A 23297-nucleotide genomic window follows, 5' to 3' on the forward strand; every position below is an offset into this window, starting at 1 on the left:
TATTACTATTTATTTTTTTCTTTCTTTTTGTATTTGCTCAGTTTGTTGTCTTTTGCAGACTGGTAGTTCACCTTTTTGGTGTAGTCTTTCATTGATCCTATTATGGTTATTGGATTTATTGAGTACACCCACAAGAAAATGAATATCACGGTGTACTTGGTGGTAACATATATGTACATAGATAATAAAATTATTTTGAATTTAGAACTTTAATACCAGCTATGTTACAAAGAGTAAATCATAAAATATAGCGTTCTTATGATTCATTGCACCAATTTGATAGAACATTCTGGATTACTTTGGACAGTGACATTTGACTGTAACTGATGATCTGTTCTCTCTTTACATGCAGTATAATGGGCTGTGCACGCGGGGTTCACCAGGTTTTCCTGGCCGGGAAGGTAACCCTGGAATGAACGGCATCCCAGGAACCCCAGGAATCCCAGGACGTGACGGGATCAAGGGAGAGAAAGGCGAGTGCCTACAAGAGCGCCTGGAGGAGCCCTGGAGAATCAATTACAAGCAATGCGCTTGGAAAGCACTCAACTATGGCATTGACCTTGGCAAAGTTGTGGTAAGTTAGTCTGCTTTGTGCATCAGATTCCGAATTGGCTTTATCATCACTGGCATATGTTGTGAAATTTGTTGTTTTGCAGCAGCATACAGTGCAATACATAAAATATCCTATAAGTTATAATTTTTTATATATATAAAATAAATTAGTCATGCAACAAGAGAGAAAAAGCAGTGAAGTTCTTGGGTTAATGGACCATTCAGAAATCTATGGTGGAGGGGAAGAAGCAGTTAAATCATAAAGACTACTTGGCCCTACAATCTACCTCAGTATGAATTATGATCTTCCACCTTTTTGTTTACCCTCACAGCAGTTTCTCTGTATCTTTTACACTATTCTACATTTTGTTATTGTTTTACCTTGTTCTACCTCAATGCTTTGTGTAATGAATGGATCTGTACAAAAAGTATGCAAGACAAGTATGTTGGTACATGTGACGATAACAAACCAATTATAATTACAATATTATGAGATAAAAAAAGTTCACTGGTTTGAACTGGTGAAGAGGCATGGCATGAATTCTGATTCTCCTGAAGACCAAAAAAAATATTTTTGCTATGTGGTTCCTCATTGAAATTCATTGTTGCATTTATACCCTCATCACGACTGCTGGCATTTTAGGGATCTACATGGTGAAGTGATATCTGATCCGGGCATTAAAACTCAACCCTGAGACCCCAGAAAAGGAACCCCAAGGTTCTGGATTATCATTGTAAAAAGCAGTGAATTGCTCCCACCAGTTTGTAAAGTTTTTACCCAAGTTAACAAAATGTTGTACTAGTCTTGCCAGCCACATTTTTCCTAGTGACAGAACAATAGGTTACTATTCCATGCCTGATCTGCCTTTGGAAAACCTCCTGATAATAATCTTTAATTTCCCTTTAAGATTTGTACTCTTTTCTTTCTCCTTTCATGGCTTGACTGATTGTAAGTCTTTCTGGACCTCAGGTGATCCCAAAGTCTTGGCTTCTTGAAGTGTAATCATGACTACAATGAAATAAAAGATATGCAGATCCCTTCAGAACATTGTGATAAATGTCAATAGACTGAAATGACCCCCTTCATTTCAGGGGGTCATTTCAGAAGGCAATGAGGAATATATCAGGTTTGTTTTGATGAAGTTGATTCTTGGATAAATATTGGCCAAAATTCCAGGATGAACTCTCCCAATCTTCTGCTAAACAGTGCAATGAGATATTTTAACACCCACAGAAAAGGTAGACAGGGCCGTAGTATCATATCCAGAAGACAAGGCATTTGGCAATACTACACTCAGTGGTACATTGAAAAATCACTCTGGATAGTTGTGCTAAGCAGGGACCTTCTGTTGCTGAGATAAGATTACTGTTCACTAAGCTACAGATCACAGTTTTAGAGTTTACAGTCACATATGTTTTTCAGGCATACACAAAAGTCCTCCAGTTTTACTCGATTTCTTGTAAATGAGATTTTTAAGATTTCAATCAGCTTTGCGGTCTTTTTACGCCTTACCACCAATTCCTAACACACTACTTAATTCCTTAATAATTTAAACTGGGCACATTTCTCATTCCATCTTTCTGAGAACAGTTAGTGAACAAAGTCACTAAATGCATCCTCAAATGCCCCATCTTATCAAATGCACTACTAGTTTCAGACCATGCTCAGTACCACTTACCTCATAGACCTCTGACAGCCACCATCAATCAAAATTCTTCCTTAACTTTCATTTTAATCACTTCCCCCTCACATATGTGACACCATAGCACAATGGTTCGTGTAACACTATTAAAACACCAGCCACCTGGGTTCAATTGCGCCGCTGTCTGCAAGGAGTTTGTGTGTTCTCCCTGTGACCGTGTCTTTCCTCCGGGTGCTCTGCCTTCCTCCCACTTTCCAAAGACATGCGGGTTAGTGGGTTATTTAGTCACGTGGGTGTAATTGGGTGACATGGACTCTAAATATACACTCAGTGGCCACATTATTAGGTTCCTCCTGTACATTATAAAGTGCCCACTGAGTGTATGGCTGTGGTCTTCTGCTGCTGTAGCCCATTCACTTCAAGTCCGACGTGCTGTGCGTTCGGAGATGCTCTTCTGCACAACACTATTGAAAGGCATGGTTATTTAAGCCTTCCTGTCAGCTTGAACCAGTCTGGCCAATCTCCTCTGAACTCTCTCACTAACAAGGCATTTTTGCCAGTAGAACTACTGCTCACTGAATGTTCTTTTTGGGGTTTTTTTGCACCATTCTCTGTAAAATCTAGAGACTGTTGTAAGTGAAAATCCCAGGAAATCAGCTGTTTCTGAGATACTCAAACCAGCCTGTGTGGCACCAGCAATCATTCCACGGTCAAAGTCACTTAGATCACATTTCTTCCCCATTCTGATGTTTGCTCTGAACAACTGAACCTCTTGACCATGTTTGCATGCTTTTATGCATTGAGTTGCTGCCACTTGACTGGCTGATTAGATATTTGCATGAATGAGCAGGTGTACAGATGTACCTAGTAAATTGTCCACTGAGTATTATTAATAAATAATACATACATACATACTTAACACCCCTTCGAGAAACAAAGTCAACATTTCAGCTAAAAAGCAGGTGGAAGCCGAGACAAAGAGCATGCAGAAATGCGAGCAGTTGTTTTCTCTCTCTCTGTTCTATCATTTTTGGATATATAGATGTAGTTTGGAAAGCTGACTTCATTGTGTATTGTATAATCTGTGCCTGTCACAAGAGTGTGAGATTAGGACTATGATGGAAAGGATAGTTTGCTTTCTGTATTTTTGCTCATTCACACACATTTAGTGAAGCAGATCTCCGCTAAGGTGCTCATCAGCCTGCAGTGTCCATGTACAAACAGGCTGAGGTGTACTTTGCATTTCTTATCATTTTGCCATCCTGTGGCTAAAACTGGATGTTAATAAACAGAATCCAGTCATACATTTTTTCCTTTAAATGCTTTCCTAAATTCACTATCGGTCCTTAAATTCTGCTTGCTGGGAGATCCTGAAGGAAGGTTAGGGGTCTGGGGAAAATCATTAGAGTGGTCTGGCATGAAAACTGCATGGTTGTTGAGTGGAGCTCAGTGTTTTCAGCCACACACAATATAGTATCGTCGGTCAGGACATTGACTATAGGAAGTGGAATATCGTGTTGCGGTCGTACCCATTGTTTGTGAGGCTGCACTTGGAGTACTGTGCAGGGTTTTGGTCACCCTGTTATAGGAATGATATTGCTAAACTAGAAGGATCAAGGATCAAGTTTATTCACCATATACATTTACATGTATTAGAATTTCTTATGCAACAAAAATACCTTTCAACAATAATAAGACTAAAGAATTATATAAAAATAAACTTAGAGCTTAAAGTGCAGATATGGAATAAAATATACATAAATACCATTATGTACTTATAATCTCAAAAAGTTGTTTAAAGTAACACACACAGAATGCTGGAGGAACTTAGCAAGTCGGGCAACATCTATGGAAATGAATAAACAGCCGATGTTTCAGGCCGAGACCCTTCCTCAGGACTGGGAATGAAGGGGAAGAACCCAGGATAAAGAAGTGGGGGAGGGAAGGAGGCTATCTGGAAGGTGATAGGTGAAGCCAGGTGGGTGGGAAAGGTCAAGGGCTTGAGAAGAAGTAATCTGATAGGAGAAGGGAGTGGACCATGGGAGAAAGGGAAGGAGGAGGGAGACCCAAAGGGAAGAGATAGGCAGGTGCATAGAGTGGGAAATAGAAGAGGGTAGGGGAAGGAATTCTTATGTGGTTGAAAGCATTTACAATGCAGTGCAGTGACTGAGGTCATAGTTAGAGCAGGATGGGTGGGGGTGGGGCAAACCAGAATGGTTGATTGTACTATCTGCCTGGGGGTAGAAACTTTCAAGATGGTGGGACATTTTTTGTTTGAAATGCCCTATACGTCGTGCTTTTGGAAAAGCCATTGTGCTGGTTTGTAATGAGTTTATGAAAAGATTTCTGAGAATGTTGCCAGAACTAGAGGGCCCGTGTTATTGGAAAAGGCAGAGTCTTTGTTCTTTGGAATGTTGTAGAGTGAGGAGCAGCCTTATAGAAGTGTTTAAAATTATGAGAGGCAAAGATAAGGTAGGGATTAACAGTCTTTTCCATAAGGTAGGGGAGTCCAAGGGGGCATGGATTTAGAGTGAGAGGCGAAAAAGTTAAAAATGACCTGAGGGGCAACTTTTTCATGCAGAGGGTGGTGAGTACATGGAGTGAGCAAGTGGTTGAGGCAGGTGCAATAGTATCAGCTAGGCTCTTGGATAGGTGTATGGAGGGGAGGGTCTGGAGGGACAGCTGAACACAGGAGATTGGGACTAATTGGGTGGGCCTGGACTCCTTGAGTGGAAGGACCTGTACCCATGCTCTTTTATTCCATGACTCTCTCTCAGACTTCACGACGAGAGAGATTTTCAGCCAGGCATTTTAGTTCCAATGAGAGAAATAAGAGCCAGGAAGGAGGTAATGTATCCAAGCAGATGGGGATAGGATAGAATGGTGGGAGGGTGCAGAGGAAGGGAGAACCTGTTCTTTCATACCCACTCTCTTCAGACACACACACGCACACAGACACAGATGCACACACAAATCCACATATACACAAAGCACACATACAGTACACACACACACACACACACACACACACACACACAAATACAAGCTGTTAATGACATGACAATTTACCCAATTAACACCCCTCCAATAGAGCCCTCTCCGATTCCAACCTCATCAAAGGAATTTTTGCTCTTCCCATTGAGGTCAATTCTCCAAACCTAGCATAGTGTCTGTAAAGCCTATAGAATGACCTTCATCTCCTCATTTAGGCCACCAGGATTAGGGGAGGCTACTCACCACTGAGAGGAAATTCATCTGGAAAGTGTGTTCCCAAGCAGGATGAGACAATATTGCAACTGATGTACCAGAGGACATCACACTTTATCCCTAGAATAGGAGTAATGCATGCTCTGCCATTGTGCTTAACGCCTTCACTGTGATTTAATTAACAGTTGACACCCTTTTTTCCATTTTGGTTCTCTGCATCACCATAAAGTTTAGCTTGCAAAGCAACTGGTTGAAATTGCATGTTCCATCCTTCCTAAATCATCATTACTCTCAGTGAGGGGAACAGGAGACATTGAAGAGAATGCGGAGCTGATAACAAGCAACACACATCAAAGTTGCTGCTGCGTTCACCAGCAACTTTTGATGTGTGTTGCTTGAATTTCCAGCATCTGCAGAATTCCTCGTGTTTACGGAGCTGATAACAAGTACAGTTTGTCATTGCACCCAACAGCCCAAGGCACAGCCTAAAAGACTGGTAGCATCAGGTAGTAACAGATTAGGAATAAGGAGACGTATTGCAGGGAGATAAACAGGGCAATAGCAGGCCGCAGTTTGGCACCTTCAGAGATAGAGATGGGGTCAATACAACAGCGCTGCTCCAGAGGGCTACAGGTAGGACATCTGCATGACAAAGCTGACATGTCCACATTGTTAGGCCTTCTTGACCCCACCACCACTACACACATATCACCTATCATCACTCTATGTACATATAATCAGTCTACAATCTATGTATATAACAGGTTTATTTATAGCGTTTTTTAAAACGTGCTTTATGCTTATTGGTGTTTTTATGCAGCATCAGTCTGGAGTAACAATGATTTTGTTCTCCCTTACACTAGTGTGAATGACAATAAACAATATTGAATCTTGAATGATCACTCTATTAAAGAGGCTAACTAAAACTGAGCCACACAGAAGCTGTAACTGAGAAATACAAGAGTCTTTATTCACAGCAAACCTTCAGGACAGAGAGAGTCCAGGAGAACACTATGTTTTATACTTCTCCAACACAGTGCAAACAATAAACAATTAACCACAATTTCTATAATCACTTAACATTTGGACGATAGTCAGGTAAATTTACAGAATTACATATTTACTATAGTAGCACATCCCAACCAGCAAAACCCCTTTGAATATCCAATCACAAACAAGAATACCCAATATCCAATACTGCTGCCTGTTGCAAAAGCCTCTGAGTACAAACTCCAGACACCCAAAATCTACCCTTTTTGTTACAGTGTCAAAGGTTGGCAGCAACTAACCAGAAGGTTAAATGACAAAACAGATCTGTTCTAAGCTGTGCCTTACGTGGCAGGGATATACCTTTAACAATGCACTAATAATAGGAACATTCATCTATTGTGTTTCCCTGTATGGTTTTAATGGGACAGAGAATTCCCCACACCCAGTGATTGGTTTCACTAGCCACAAGGTATCAGTTGGAAGTTAAATATTGTGTATGTTTTTTATTTCTTGAAGACTGATTCTCATTTTAGTTCATCCATAATTATGCTATCCATAATTTCAGAACCCCAGAAGGATCCCTAACAGCTGGGACACCTCAAGATGATAAATGTTTTAAAAGTACTTATTAACGATCCAATGATGCATTGCTTAACAACTGCAGTGGGGAAACAGACAGAGGCTCCACAGCATGTGCTCACTCAGACTTGTCTTAGCACCTCCCTTTGGTGCCTCTCCTACTTCCCTTTCTCACATGGCCCACTCTCCTCTGCTACCACATTCGTCCTTCTTCAGCCTTTTACCTTTCCCATCAATCACCTCCTAGCTTCTCACTTCAGCCCCCAAGCCACCCACCTTCCCCCTCACCTGGGTTCACCTATCGCCTGTCAGCTTGCACTCCTTCCCCTCCCCCCACCTTTTTACTCTGGCTACATCCCCCTTTCTTTCCAGTCCTGGTGAAGGGTCTTGGCCCAGAACATCGAATGTTTATTCCCCTCCATAGATGCTGCCTGACCTGTTGAGTTCCTCCAGCATTTTGAGTGTGTTACTCAGGAGCGCTTCGGTTTTTCTTGCCTTTCTGCTGAATTGCTCAGATCCTGACGGACCTTCAGTCTCTGTAGAACAACATGAAACCCTAAATGAACAGTGATGTGTCAGCGTGGGACAGCCTGATGCTCAAGATGGGCAGTAAGGTGCCGCTCATAAGCAGATTGCTGTTGTCTGTGGACACAGGGGCACCTTGCTCTTCTTCAGTAAGAACGAAACGCTGCTCATCGGCAATTGGATCTGCTGGGTGAACACAGAGATCCCATGTGTGAACAGATTGCCCTCCTATAGGGGCAGACATATGGCATTTGGAGATTCAGCTCTATGTTGCTCTTGCTTTCATTGGCTCTGACCACTACTGCGAGCTTGATGGCTATCTTGCGATTCATATTCCTGCTTGGCTTGCTTAAGATTGCCACCTCTAGGGGTGGAATTCCTTCCGGTGGCAGTGAAAATTGAGGAAGGTCACCTATGGAACTGACACATAGAAACATAAAAAATAGGTGCAGGAGTAGGCCATTCGGCCCTTCGAGCCTGCATCGCCATTCAATATGAGCATGGCTGATCATCCAACTCAGAACCCTGTACCAGCCTTCCCTCCATACCCCCGATCCCTTTAGCTACAAGGGCCATGTCTAACTCCCTCTTAAATATAGCCAATGAACTGGCCTCAACTGTTTCCTGTGGCAGAGAATTCCACAGATTCACACTCTCTGTGTGAAGAAGTTTTTCCTAATCTCGGTCCTAAAAGGCTTCCTCTTTATCCTCAAACTGTGACCCCTCGTTCTGGACTTCCCCAACATCGGGAAAAATCTTCCTGCATCTAGCCTGTCCAATCCCTTTAGGATTTTATACGTTTCAATAAGATCCCCCCTCAATCTTCTAAATTCCAACGAGTACAAGCCTAGTTCATCCAGTCTTTCATCATATGAAAGTCCTGCCATCCCAGGAATCAATCTGGTGAACCTTCTTTGTACTCCCTCTATGGCAAGAATGTCTTTCCTCAGATTAGGGGACCAAAACTGCACACAATACTCCAGGTGTGGTCTCACCAAGGCCTTGTACAACTGCAGTAGTACCTCCCTGCTCCTGTACTCGAATCCTCTTGCTATGAATGCCAGCATACCATTCGCCTTTTTCACCGCCTGCTGTACCTGCATGCCCACTTTCAATGACTGGTGTATAATGATACCCAGGTCTCGTTGCACCTCCCCTTTTCCCAATCGGCCACCATTCAGATAATAATCTGTTTTCCTGTTTTTGCCACCAAAGTGGATAACCTCACATTTATCCACATTAAATTGCATCTGCCATGAATTTGCCCACTGACCTAACCTATCCAAGTTACCCTGCATCCTCTTCGCATCCTCCTCACAGCTAACACTGCCGCCCAGCTTCGTGTCATCCGCAAACTTGGAGATGCTGCATTTAATTTCCTCATCTAAGTAATTAATATATATTGTAAACAACTGGGGTCCCAGCACTGATCCTTGCGGTACCCCACTAGTCACTGCCTGCCATTCTGAAAAGGTCCCGTTTATTCCCACTCTTTGTTTCCTGTCTACCAACCAATTCTCTATCCACATCAATACCATACCCCCAATACCGTGTGCTTTAAGTTTGCACACTAATCTCCTGTGTGGGACCTTGTCAAAAACCTTTTGAAAATCCAAATATACCACATCAACTGGTTCTACCCTATTCACATCCTCAAAAAATTCTATGAGATTCGTCAGACATCAGTTCCAATTCCTGTTATCAAGCAACACTCTGGACTCCCGTTCCCTATCATCGCAAGGGACAGGATTATGTGAGTACAAGTGAGAAATGCTCAGGAAAGTGTCATTGTAATGATTTCCTATGATCATCAACTGGTCCCCCGTGAGGGAATATTCAGAGTCATTTATTTATCACATGTACATCGAACCATACAGTGAAATGTGTCATTTGAGTTAATAGCTAGCGCAACCTAAGGATGTTACGAAAGCAGCCCACAAGTTTTGCCACACGTTCCAGCACCGACAAAGCATGCGCACAATACTCAGCAGGACAACATAGAACACAACAAGGAACAAAACTACAGCAAGACCGTCTCCCTTCCTTTCTTCCGTACACAGATGGCCCTCCAGCCCCAGGACAGGCCTCCAGGGGACTCACGAACAACGGGCCTCTGCCATCTCTAATGGGTTTCAGACTCCAGGGCTTTGGCCATAATTACTCAGTGTATCTTTTTACCCACTGAATGACAATCTGATCATTATCTTACAGTGTGCGTCACTTTCAACTCCTGCATCTACAATGCAGGGTAGCCACCCCAAAGTGGCTACTTCTATAGGGATGAGCTGACACTAGGAAGGCATATTTTGTGTAGAGATCTCTGTTACTTAAGCTATGTCCCACCCCAAGATTTACATCTCAAAGAATTATTTCCTGCAGTATTACACATATTGTAGGTAGCCCTGGATAGCAGGATATGAGGAATTATGGTCCACCTCAGCTGATATTGCTGAAAAACAAAGATAGCCACTTTGTTTATATTAGGAATAAACAGGATGCAAGGCATCTGTGTTGGGTTCAGGGATCGGACAAGAGGCATGACTCTCCACCCCGCTCCCCACGACCCCAGGCATGTGAATTGGCAAGACCAGAGCTCGAGGCCTAGTGTTCATGGCCTCAGTCATTGACAAGTCCAGACATCAAGACCTGAAAATTGGGGTCCTGATCCAGGGTCTGCATTCGTCATCATCGGTGAGATCTGGGATCTGGGGTTGCTACAGAAGATCAAAGCCCAAAGGTCGATTGGAAGTCCAGAGTTGAGGTCCAATTCCCAAAACCCCAAGTCCACAAACCCACAAGCCCAATGGAGGCTGGAGGCTGGAAGCTGGAAACAGACTGTCCAAGGGTTGGAGGAGAGTGTGTGTGTGTGTGCGTGTGTGTGTGTGTGTGTGTGTGTGTGTGTGTGTGTGTGTGTGTGTGTGTGTGTGTGTGTGTATGCGCGCGCTTTGGTGGGAGGGAGGAACAGGGCTTGTTTTTGCTGTTGCAGCTTTCTTGTTTGTTGTGTTCTGTTTTGTTATATTCTGCATTCTGGACATGCTATGTTGGAACTGAAATATGTAGCCACACCTGTGGCTGTCCTCAGCACGCCATTAGGCAAACAACGCAATTCACTGCATGTTTTGATGCACATGTTATAAATAAATGAATCTGAGTCAGAAACATCCGGGAGTCCTTTACCATCCACTCAGTCAAAGTTCCCCTCCTCTGAGCTAGTGCAAAATGGGATACTGGTGTTCTGCCATGACTGCTCTTCCATCTGGTCTCCTTTCTTCCCCGGTTCTGGATTTGCATTGTCATGTACCATTCAGCTAGGTTTTCTAAATGGACAGTAACAAACTACAACAAACTCACAGTGGATCAAATTATAAGCATGTCTGTTACTTGCAAGGGAGGACTACCTCCATACATTAAATTGTCGGTGCTCAAAATAGATCGTTTTTATAAGTTTACAGAGTCCAGTAATTCATCAACTTCATGTCTCTGAGGTTGATCATTCGTTATTTCCATTCCCATTTTATCTCGCATCCATCTTGAATAAGCCGCATTTGTCTTTAATGAGACCATTTGTCTTTGAGGCTCCTCCCCCAACAGTAGAGTCCTGTTTTTTTTTCTTTGAATCATGCAATGCCAAAACACTTTCTGCTCCAAGACATATACCCTTGCAAGCTTCCCATCCAAACCAGCAAAGCACTCTAGTATCACACAGGTTCCATTTTGTCACATTACATTTTACAAAAGTTTTAAATTCATAGAGTCTTCGGGAGTACATATTTCCACAGCATACTTTTATTCTGTTGGCAATGTATAACACACAAGCACATGAATCTAATGAAGATATGTGGTGTTTTCCCTGATGTTTTTTGGTGGCTCTATAAACAGCTGTTAGGAGTTGGGGAGGCAGATGGTAGCCTTTATCTCTCGGGATCTATTTCCTTTCCCACTGTTGAGCCTTATGAAGTGCTGCTGTTATGGGTATGTGAAAATGTGCTTCTGATAAGGAAAATGCCAAATATGCTGAGGTGAATGCAATTTGATGAATGCAATTGTATTATTGATGAATGTAATTTGACCCAGACTAAGCTACTATATGATCTAGTGTTCCTGTGGATCCAATCTGTGGGGACCTCTCCCAGACTTTTCTCACTCTCATTCCTGTCAAGATCAATTTCTAACTCCCTCTATTTTGGCGTATCAAGTCAGTCCTTGACCGTCTATCTTGTTACCTTTTTCACTTCCATCCAGGTTTCCTTAAAACATGGGATCACCAACTTTTTTATGCCGTGGACCCCTATCATTAACCAAGGAGTCTGTGGACCCCAGGTTGGAAACACATGTCTTAAAATCTCCTCCTGCAATAGCATCCCCAGTCTATTTCTCACCTAACCATTTGGGTTCAATTAATTCCCTTGTCCTTTTAAAGTATTCAAGGCAAACATGCAATGTTAGTCAGTAAAACTTGCATCAGTTTAACTTGGTAAAATTGCATCTCTGAGATTTAATCTATTCATTCTGTAATCATACTGACATTCAAACATTGGTGTCCAAACGAATTAGTACACCTGAGTTTGGTCAGTAGAAACATGTACCCAAATGTTTACCTTTTTCTTCCATGTCAATCTTAGTGCAGGATATTTAAGAGATTATTAGTGCTCTGATCCACCAATGTAAATACGACTTTCGCAAGGAACAATTGAAGAAATGATCATAAATGAATTAAATGGGGAGAGGGAGAAAATGGGAGAACTTGGTGAGGAGACAGTCGGGTGAGAGAGGAGGGGAAGAAAAAGCACAGAGGAAGAGAGGAAGAATGGCATGGTTGGAAGAGTAAATAAAGGAAAAGCAGGAGGGGAAGAAACGGAGCTAATGAAGAGGGGTATGAGAAAGGAAGAGACCTGAATCAGGGATATCTCAGGAGAACAATAGGTGTGTGTGCGCATGCGTGCTGCGTGCATACATTCAAGTGAGACGTCTTAACAGAGCCTGACCTCCAGTTGATTTCGACTGAACACTTTGCTGGCGTTGAATGGCTACCAAAGGTTTGTACAAGCATCTTCCACTCTGTGAAATAATCAGTCCTCTCCTGAGGGCCTACTGAGAAAGGATTCAGTAGAAAACCAGAGAAACAAGTGGAATAATTTGTTGATTGGATTGGGTTAAAACTGTGCAGTATTAACTATTACTCTGTATAGGCTGTTTCTGTGTTATAGATAATTACTAGGTCTGTTCCGATAAATCATTTCATTGTAAAAATTCGGGGAAAGGCAGATTTACATTTGGATCGCACTTTTCTTCCTCGATGCAATTTCAGACAACCTTTGTAGGTGTGTTGTGTTCAACTTGGATGTTGCAACTGGAACAAATGATAATACGCGGCATTGCCCTCAAGCATTTCTCCATCATTATAATCAGAATCAGGTTTAATGTCACTGGTATATATTGTAAAATATGTTGTCTTGCAGCACCAGTACAATGCAATGCATAATAAAAAACTATTAAGTTATAATAAGAAATAAAAAATATATATATTCTGTATATATAAAATTACATTACATAAGTAGTGCAAAAAAGTGAGCAAAAATAATAAGATAGTGTGTATGTGTTCATTGTCCATTCAGAAATCTGATGGTGAAGGGGAAGAAGCTGATCCTAAAACATTGAGTGTGTGTGTCTTCATGCTCCGGTACCTCCTCCTGATGGCATCAATGAGAAGAGGGCATGTCCTGGGTGATGCCTTTTTGAGGCATCATCTTTTGTAAATGTTCCTATTGACGATGGCTGAGTTTGCAATTTTCAGCAGCTTTCTCCAATCCTCTGCAGTGGTCCTTCAGTACCAGACGGTGATACCAGTGAGAATGCTCTTCATGGTACATCTGTAGAAACTTGCTAAAGCCTCTGGTGTCATACCAAATCTCCTCAAACTCCTAATAAAATTTAGCCGCTGTTGTGCCTTCTTTGTAATTGCATCAATATGCTGGGCCCAGGATAGAACTTCAGAGGTGTTGATACCCAGAAACATGAAACTGCTCATACTTTCCACTGCTGATCCCTCAGTGAGGACTAGTGTTCCCTGGACTTCCCCTTCCTGAAATCCAAATCAATTCCTTGTCCTTGCAACAACACTCAACCTGCTGATCTATTTCACTGCTGTATGCCTCCTCATCACCATCTGAAATCCTGCAACAATAGTTCTGTTTTGGGCAAATTTACAGATGGTATCTGAACCGTGTCTAGACACACCGCTGTGGACGTAGAGGGTAGAGCAGTGGGCTAAACACACATCGTTGAGGTGTGCCTGTGTTAATCCTCAGCAAGGAGGAGATGCTATTTCCAATCTGCATTGAATGTAGTCACATGGTGAGGAAGTAAAGGATCCAATTCCAAAGGGAGGAACAGAGTCCCCAGTTTTGATTAGTACTCAGGGTATGATGGTGTTAATGCTGTGTTGTAATTAATAAACAGCAGCCTGATATAGGTATTGCTACTGTCCAGGTGCTTCAAGGTCAAGTGGAGAGCCAGAGAAATTGTATCTACTGTGTACATCTGTGTACCACAGAGTAACTCTGTAGCCATTCCCCTTAACAACGACCTCTTGTGGCGATAAGCCAATTGCAGCAGGTTGAGGTCCTTTCTTAGGCAGGAGTTGATTCTGGCTATCACATTTTGTGCAGCACAGTCCCAAGGAGACACCGGATTGCATAGAGGGAGAGAGAGTTTAAAAGAAACGAGCGGGGGGCAATGATCATATTTTGCACGCCACAGTTCTCGAGGAGACATTGGATTGTGTATAATTAGGCATTTGGCAAGGATCAAAGAAGTTAGGTTTAAGCAGAGAGGCCATTGTGGGAGTGGGCCAGTGTCAGAGTGGGAAGCTGAGGCTCTGACAAGGGGAGATGAAGGCCATAGGTCAATTTTTTTCCCCGTTATTTATTCTCTATTTCTTTCTTATTGCATGCTTAGAGCAGCAGGGATTATAGATAGGATATTGGAATCCTCCTCTTGCAGGTTGTAGGAAGGCAGGGAGACCTCCAGTGTCCCTGACAACTACAAGTGCAAGAAGAGCATCCACATGCAGCTTCTGACAGAACACATTAAGGAGTTGAAGCTGGAACTGGATGAACTCTGGACTGTTCAGGAGGCTGAGGTAGCTACACCCAAGGTGCAGGACATAGGTAACTAAGTGACTATCAAGAGGAAGAAAGAGGATAGGCAGCCAATGCAGAATACCTCTGTGGCCATTCCCCTGAACAACAAGTACAGTACAGCGTTTTGGATACTGGTTGGTGGGGTTGGGATGACCTAGCAGAGGAAAATCACCAACGGTAAGATTTCAGGCACTGAGTCTGGCTCTGTAGCTCAGAAGGGAAGCAGGGAGAAGAGGTGAGCTGTAGTGACAGGGGATTTGTTGGTTAGGGGAACAGAAAGGAGTTTCTGTGGATGAGAATGAGATGTCAGGAACATCTCAGATAGAGTCCACAGCATTCTTAAGTGGAGAGCAGAGAGAGGACGTGGGTAGGAGGGGTGATGAGGTCCTGCAAAGTGAGTTCAGTGCTAAGTTAAAGGACATGTCCTCCGAAGTTGTAATTTCAGGATTGCTACCCATGCCACGTTCTAGTGAGGCTAGAAATAGGAAGGTCATACATTTTAACACATGGCTAAGGAGTTAATGCAGGAGGGAGGGAGGGCTTCAGATTTTTGAATCATTGGGCTCTCTTCCAGGGAAGATGTGACCTGAACAGAAGGGATGGTTTGGACCTAAACTGGAGGGGGACCAATATCTTAGTGGGAAGGTTTGCTAGTGCTGCGGGGGGCGGGGGTGGGGGCATAGGGCAAAGTTAAACTAGAGTTGCAGGGGGATGGATGGGAAGCAGAGCAGATAGTGGAATGGTTGCGGAGAAAGAAAGATGTTGTTGAGCCTACATATAAAGTCAGGAATCAAAATAAAGTTTCCTCAATCAGTACATGGATGTTCCAGCTAGAGAGAGTACATTATTACTTCTCATATTAGGGAATGAGACAGGGCGGGTGACAGAAGTTTGTGTAGGGAAAGTTTGCATCTAGTGATCATAATTTTATTTAGTTTCAAGATAATTATGGCGAAGGATAGGTCTGGTTCTTGGGTTGAGATTCTATATTGGAGAAAGACCAATTCTGATGGTATTAGAAAGGATCAGGTAAGTTTGGATTGGGACAGGTTGTTTCCTGGCAAAGGTGTACTTGGTAAGTGGGAGGCCCTCAAAAGTGAAATTTTCAGAGTACGGTGTTAGTATGTTCCTGCCAGAATAAAAGGCAAGGATAACAGGTTTAGGGAACCTTGGTTTCGGAGAGATATTGACGCCCTGGTTAATAAGAAGAAGGAAATGCATAGCAAGTATAGGCAGGACGGACCAAATGAGGTACTTGAGGACTATAAGAAATGCAAGAGAAGACTTTAGAAGGAAATCAGGAGGCCTAAAGGAAGGCATGAGGTTGCTCTAGCAGACAAGGTGAAGCAAAATCCTGAAGGCTTCTATAGATATATTAAGAGCAAAAGGACAGCAAGGGACAAAATTTGTGCTCTGGAAGATCAGAGTGGTAATCTATGCATGGAGCCAAAGAGTTGGGGCAGATCTTAAATAGATTTATTTTGCATCTGTATTTACTCAGGAGATGGACACAGAATCTATAGATGTGAGGCAATTCAGCAGCAAGTTCATGGACCCTTTACAGATTACAGAGGAGGAGTTGTTTGCTGTCTTGAGACAGATTAGGGTGGATAAATCCCCAGGGCCTGACAATGTATTCCTTTGGTCCCTGTGGGAGACGAGTGCCAAAATTGAAGGGCACTTGCAGAGATATTTATCTAGCAGAGATATTTGAAACATCCTTAGCCATCAGGGAGGTGCTGGAGGATTGGAGGATAGCGAATGTTGTTCTGTTGTTTAAGAAAGGCTCTAAGAATAAGCCAGGAAATTATAGACTGTTGAGCCTGACATCAGGAGTGGGAAAGTTATTGGAAAGTATTCTACGGAACCGGATACATTAGTATTTGGATAGACAGGGACTGATTAGGGTTAGTCAACATGGCCTTGTGTGATAGATTTGATAGAAGTATACAAAATTATGAGGGCTACAGATAGGGTAAAGGCAAACAGGCTTCTTCCACTGAGGTTGGGTGAGACTACAACTGGAGGTCATGGGTTAGGGGTGAAAGCTGAAATGCTTGAAGGGGACGTGAGGGGGAATTTCTTAACTCAGAAGTTGGGAAGAATATGGAATGAGCTGCCAGCACAAGTAGATGTTGCAGGTTCAATTTCAACACTTCAGAGAAATTTGGATAGGTACATTGTTTGGAGAGGTATGGAGGGCTATGGTCCATGTGCAGGTCGGTGGAACTAGGCAGATTAATGGTTTGGCACAGACTAGATGGGCTGAATAGTCTGTTCCTGTGCTGCAATCTTCTATGACTCTGTGACCAACCTCTCAAAGTACTTCATCACAGTTGATGTGAGTCCAACTGGGCAATAGTCATTGAGGCAGCTCACACTGCTCTTCTTGAGCACTGGAATGATTGTCTCCTTTTTGATGCATGGGAGAGCCTCCAGCTTCAGCAGTGAGAGATTGAAGATGTCCTTGAACACTACCACATTTTCAGTGCCCTACCAGGTGCACTATCAGGGCCTGATGCCTTGCCAAGTGTTCACCCCATGAAAGATCTCTGTCTTGGCCTCCAAGACAGAAATTACAAGGTCACCAGACACTGCAGGGATCTGCACAAGTGTAGTTTTATACTTCCTTTCAAAGTGTGCATAAAAGGTGTTGAGTTCATTTGGGAGCAAAGCATCACAGCTAAGTTACATTTTGCCTTGTAGGAAGTAATGGCCTACACACCCTGCCAGGGCTGACGTGCATCCAATTCCATCTCTAACTCCTCCACTTCACAGAATAAATTGACATAAACTATGAAACCTGCCTAACGTTGATTAATGTTTCATTATGTGAAGAAAATGGGCAGATTCTACAATGGGCAAGTAACTTATTCTCAGATTTTCTCCCAGGTTGTGAAGATGAAAATGAACTCCTGGATTTCTAGAATAAATTAATAAGACTGAAACAACATATCAGATAGGGTAGGAAAGGGGTTGTTGCCGTGATCAGCAGCAATCACTTCTTTCTGCTGGTTAATCATACAATTTAACATACCTATACAATTATTATAAATATATTACCATTATGTCTATGTACTGAAGGAACAGCAATTAATTTCAATGTTAGCAAGGTATGTGATGGGAAAAACACCGAGATGGTAGTGTTCCATGCACCTGCTGTTCTTGCACTACTTTGTGGTTGTGGGCACAGGTTTGGGAGGTGCCATACAGTAGTTGAGCAACTACAGTGAATTTTGTTGGTACACTGCATGCTTGGCGGTGAAGACAGCGAGCGGCTATGGAATATGATTCAAACAGGCTGATTTGTTATGAGAGATATGGAGCTTATTAAGTTTATTCAATCTACACTTATTAAAGTAAGTGGAGGGTATTTTATTATACACGCGATTTCAGCCTTGTTGATGGTGAAAAGGCCAAGAATTCAGAAGGCGAGTCACCTTCCACAGGATTTCCATCCTCTGACCAACTTTTATAACCACAGTGTTTGTGTAGTTGGCCTGGCTGCAATTATGGGCAGTGGTGGTTCTGAGGATGTTGGTGTTGTGGAGGTTAAACATTATCATATTTTTGATGTTGATAATCCAGTTCATTATATGTGCTGTATGCTTTAAAATTCTGGTGAAACAGACTAAATTAGCTCATTTTAACCCATTAAATTGCTATTCCACATCAAATTATTTTCCAAAGTCTTTCATTTAGGCATTTAATTCAGCAGAGGCAGTTAAATAAAAGATGGCAATTTTAGTAACGATTTATTTTAAGATCTGCATTCCAGGGTGGTGTTTTAATTCTTGGGATTTTAGTATAATTATTCATTGAAGCCACTGTGGCATACAGAAGGCAGCAAACATTGTATTTTGCAAAATAAACTTATATTAGTACATGCAACTATGGGGATGAGAAACCTATTTCAGCATCTAATAAGTATGGTGATATTACTGATAAGTCAGACCTATTTATGAAAAAAGCATATTTGATTACAAGTATGAAATATGTAAAACTACATTCAATGCAGTTAATTAAAGGAAATACCACTGTTCAGACAGGACCTCTTAAAGACAATGGATGATTTTTTACCTTAAATTTGTTCGTACACCAACATTAAATAGTAAGCGATTTATAAAATCAAAGCTCACATATAATGCTTTGGCACTTTGTTGATTTTACGGCTGTTTGTGTCTTCAGGAATGCACATTTACCAAGATACGGTCTGACAGTGCTCTGAGAGTACTATTCATTGGTTCCCTGCGCCTGAAATGCAAAACTCCCTGCTGTCAGCGCTGGTACTTTACTTTCAATGGAGCAGAGTGCAGTGGTCCTTTGCCAGTTGAAGCCATCATTTATCTTGACCAAGGAAGTCCCGAGTTCAACTCCACCATCAATATACATCGGACATCTACAGGTTTGTTCTGAAATATGCTCAAAGTCCATTAGCTAATGCTCATTATTTTAACAAAAACAATACTCTGCAAACTTCTCCCATATTAATCATTATAAGGTGAAATCCTTCAATTTTGCTGATCTCAGCAGGGTTCATTACTAAGTTCTGGAGCAAGGAAGAAGGAAAGAACTCACGAGGCTGAAACTGCATCATTAAATATTAACTATTCAGGTGAAAATGGGCAACAAAGGGCACTCATTGCCAAAATGATAAGAACAGCTACCCAAAAGCAAGCAATAGTATTTTAGGTTGCATCTTAAAATTAAAGAAAAATACTACAGAGGCTGTAAATCTGAAATAAAAACAAAATGCTGGAAATGGTCAGTTCAAACACTGTAGAGAAATAGATTTCAAAGGTACATTTAATGTCAGAGAAATGTATACAATATACATCCTGAAAAGCTTTTTTTTCACAACCATCCATGAAAACAGAGAATGAATGAATGAATGACAGTTAAATGTTAGAACTCCAAAGTCCCCCGCAGCTCTGCTCCCTCCCTCGCGTAAGCGGCAAGCAACAAACCCCCCTCCCCCCACCAGCAAAAAAAGTATTGGCACCTGCCATCGAGCACTCAAGCATGAGCAAAGCAAGAGTAAAGACACAGACTTGCAGTTACCCCAAAGACTACATTGTTCACCCGGGATTTGACATACCCCAGGCTCTCTCTCTCCTTAATAAGGGAGAAAGAGATGTCTCCATTTTTCACAGCGAGCGGGGAGACATAGCAAACAACTCGCTGGTTTACGATGTTAAAAGGTCTAAGTTTCATGCCAGCATTCCATCAGAATATTAAAATCAGGTGGAACTTAACTTTGCTTGCTGTAGTTTTCATCATGCACAGCGGTTCTCCAAAGGAACCAATACACATTACTATTCTACAAATTAAGCAACAATTTTATATTTACCTGACTAATGAGGATTGCTGCATCTGGTTCCATGTTAAAAGGGGGACACTACTGACTTTTGCACATAGGCTGTCCACCCTGTTGGGTGATTCTATCATGGTTATTGGATTCACTGACAATGCTTGCAAGAAAATTAATCTCAAGGTTGTATATGATGACATACATGTACTTTGATAATAAATTTACTTTGGACTTTTAATCTTGGGTAGGGGATGAGGGGGTCTACTAGATCTTGAGTCGGGTGAGCTCAAGTAGGTGCCACTTCAGATTGTAACACCGAAACAGCGATCTGTTGGTCTCCCTCTTGCTGTGGAAAGTGGGGGGGGGGGGTGGTGAGAGGGAGGGTGGAAGAAGGGGGGAATGGGGGATGGGGAGAAGAAAGGGGGGAAGGGGAAGTGGGGAGGAGGGGGAAGACACATCGTAGCATGTTGAAGTGCTAGGGTTTTGTCTGTGTTTTTTGTTGGACTGCAGATCATGGGGTCTTTGGGGGCATCCTATTGCTTGCTTGGTGCGTGGTTAGCACTGGTGCTTCCTGCTAGAACAAGTGGCGCGAAGGGGAGAGTTGATGCTTTGCTGCTGCTTGTGCATGGGAGGGGGTAGGGGTGGGTTTGGGGTTCTTATGTTTTTCTGTCATTCATTCTTTGGTGTTTTTATCTGTTTCATGGATGTCTGCAAAGAGTAAGAATTTCACGCTGTATATTCCAAACATTTTCTGATAGTACGTTTGTAAATGGAACCATTTAATTTGGACAACCACTCATCTTCCTGATTATCCCTCTACTTTGACTTATGGCTACTGTCATCTTATACTGATAACCATTTTCTTCCCTACAGTACATTTCATCTCAATAAATGACTGGTGGCTCCAGCTGACAAATCAATTCCACAAATTTTACATTATTCTCTTTTCAATATCTTGGACTAGCTTTCTAACTCCTGAATTTCCAGATGCTGCTTATTAGAATACCTATTGATATTAAAAGAAAATGTCTAATGTGGAAGTTAAAAATCAGGCTTTATTTGCAGTGCTCATTTCTACTAATATATCTTTTGTCATACCGGTGCAAGTTTCCTGACTCCAGGTGTTTTCCTTTGTTTGAATCACCATCCATTATTTTCACATCAAACAGTTAAGTTTTTAATCTTTTCTTTCAGTCAAAATGTCACTTGTGAGTTGCGGAGACAAAAGGGAAACAAATCACATCAAAATCTACTTGGAAAACTTAGATGTCTTGTAATATAATGACTTTCTTTACAAAAGAATTGAGCAGAGTGCTACTTGGCATGGCATAGGAGCACAGTAGTTAATGTGTTGCTTTAGCACTAGCTGTTAAAGTCAGGGTATGATTCCCACCACTGCCTGTAAGGAGTTTCTATGGGACTACATGGGTTTCCTCTGGGTGCTCCCGTTTCCTTGCACATTTCAAAGACATGTGGTTAGGGTTAGTGAGTTGTGGGCATGCTATGTTGGCACTTTTGGGCTACTCAGCACAATCTTTGCTGGTTTGATGAACATGTGAATGAAGCTGACCCTTATCTTTACTTAAAAATAAGTTATCTGTGTTGTTTGCAGCTTTCTAATAATTTTCAATTTACTTTTTTTTCTCCCCCCATCAGTGGAAGGACTATGTGAAGGAATCAACGCTGGGCTTGTGGATGTTTCGCTCTGGATTGGGTTGTGTTCGGATGGGTACCCACAAGGCGACGCTTCCACTGGCTGGAACTCAGTTTCACGCCTGATCATCGAAGAATTGCCAAAATAGTTTTCATTCTGCATAAGCAAAGCTATCAGAACCAGCTTGCTTTTGTAGAAACCATATTATGAAAAATTGTCAACTTTAAGTTGTCCAATAAAAGTATCAAAATTAAGACCATTGCACTCATGTATCTGAATTTCTAAGGAACTTAGTGAAATTTGGATTGTATAGATCTATTTCTTGTCTTGGCATGTTAGAAATATGGAACCAGTTATCCATTACATCACTCTCCTGATTTTCATGCAAACATATGAAGGGCTAAATTGTATTGTCCAATTCAAAATAATCACCTATCTACTTTACTATTTGAAGTAACTTGAACAAATTTATACTGTGTTTTTTTTAAAAGTATTGTGCTTTGTGTTAGAAAATTGCAAAACTGACATGATTTGCATATATGAGCATTTGTAGACAATTACGAAGAAATAAGACTTCAATATCTCTAAATAAGTCCCTTGTTAAAACCAGGTTGTTGCAACTAATCTCAGTTATCCAAGATATTAATGACAATGCAGGAAGTGTAATTTATGATTATAGGCCTCCATTAGTGTCATGAGACCATGGATTTGCGCCTTGGAAGGTTGTATGGAAGACCAGCAGTTGCCTATGCTCAAAGTCTCCCCTCTCCACGCCACCGATGTTGTCCGAGGGAAGGGCATTAGGACCCATACAGCTTGGCACCTGTGTTATCACAGGGCAATGTGTGATTAAGTGCCTTGCTCAAGGACACACACACTGCCTCAGCCAAGGCTCGAACTAGCGACCTTCAAATCTCTAGACGAATGCTTTAACCACTTGGCCACGCGCCAACACTTAAGTGTAATAACAAGTACCTAAAACACAGGTGCGGAATTAGGCCATTTGATCATGGCAGATTATGTTCTCAACCCCATTCTTCTGCTTTTTCCCCTGTAACCTTTACCATCATACTAATCAAGAACTTATCAGTGTCTGCTTTAAATATACCTAATGACTTGGCTTCCACAGCCTGTGACAATAATTCTGCAGACTCGCCACCCTCTGGCTAAAGCAAATCCTTCTCACCTGTTCTGAGTGGACACCCTTTTATTCTAATACTCTATGCTCTGCTCCTAGACACCATTGCCAGAAACATCCTGTCCATGCCCACTCTATCTAGGCTTTCAATATTCAATAGGTTCCAATGAGATCCTCTTTCATCTTTCTGAACTCTGGCGAGTACAGACCCAGTGGCATCTACAGCTCAACATATAATTAACCCTCTCATCACCAGGATCATTATTGTGAATCAACTTTGGATCCTCTCCAATGCCAATTCATCCTTCCTCAGATATGCAGCCCAAAAAACTCATAATACTCCAGACGTGGTCTGACCAACACCTTATAAAGCCCCAGCAATATACTCTTGCTTTTATATCCCAGCGAAATAACAGTTCAGACTTATTCCAACTGAATCTCTCCTCCAGGTCTCAAAATGTTATGATGCAAAAAAGGTTGTGTTATTGAAGAAAATCCATCTCCAGAAATGATACTTAACTCACTCGATGGCAATCAACTGAAACCTACAACGAAG

General features: G+C 42.0%; 1 protein-coding gene across 1 annotated transcript in view; it reads left to right on the forward strand.

Moving 5' to 3' along the window:
* Positions 1-21809, forward strand: part of LOC140206520 (collagen triple helix repeat-containing protein 1-like) — a 37474-nt gene extending 15665 nt beyond the window's left edge. Inside the window, exons 2-4 of the mRNA XM_072274824.1 lie at positions 353-574; positions 18827-19043; positions 21606-21809. Of these exons, the coding sequence (XP_072130925.1) occupies positions 353-574; positions 18827-19043; positions 21606-21751 (585 nt within the window). The 3' untranslated portion in view covers positions 21752-21809. The remainder of the gene's footprint in view (positions 1-352; positions 575-18826; positions 19044-21605) is intronic.
* Positions 21810-23297: the final 1488 nt, after the last annotated feature.

This window comes from Mobula birostris, chromosome 1, assembly GCF_030028105.1.
Source record: "Mobula birostris isolate sMobBir1 chromosome 1, sMobBir1.hap1, whole genome shotgun sequence".
Taxonomy (NCBI): domain Eukaryota; kingdom Metazoa; phylum Chordata; class Chondrichthyes; order Myliobatiformes; family Myliobatidae; genus Mobula; species Mobula birostris.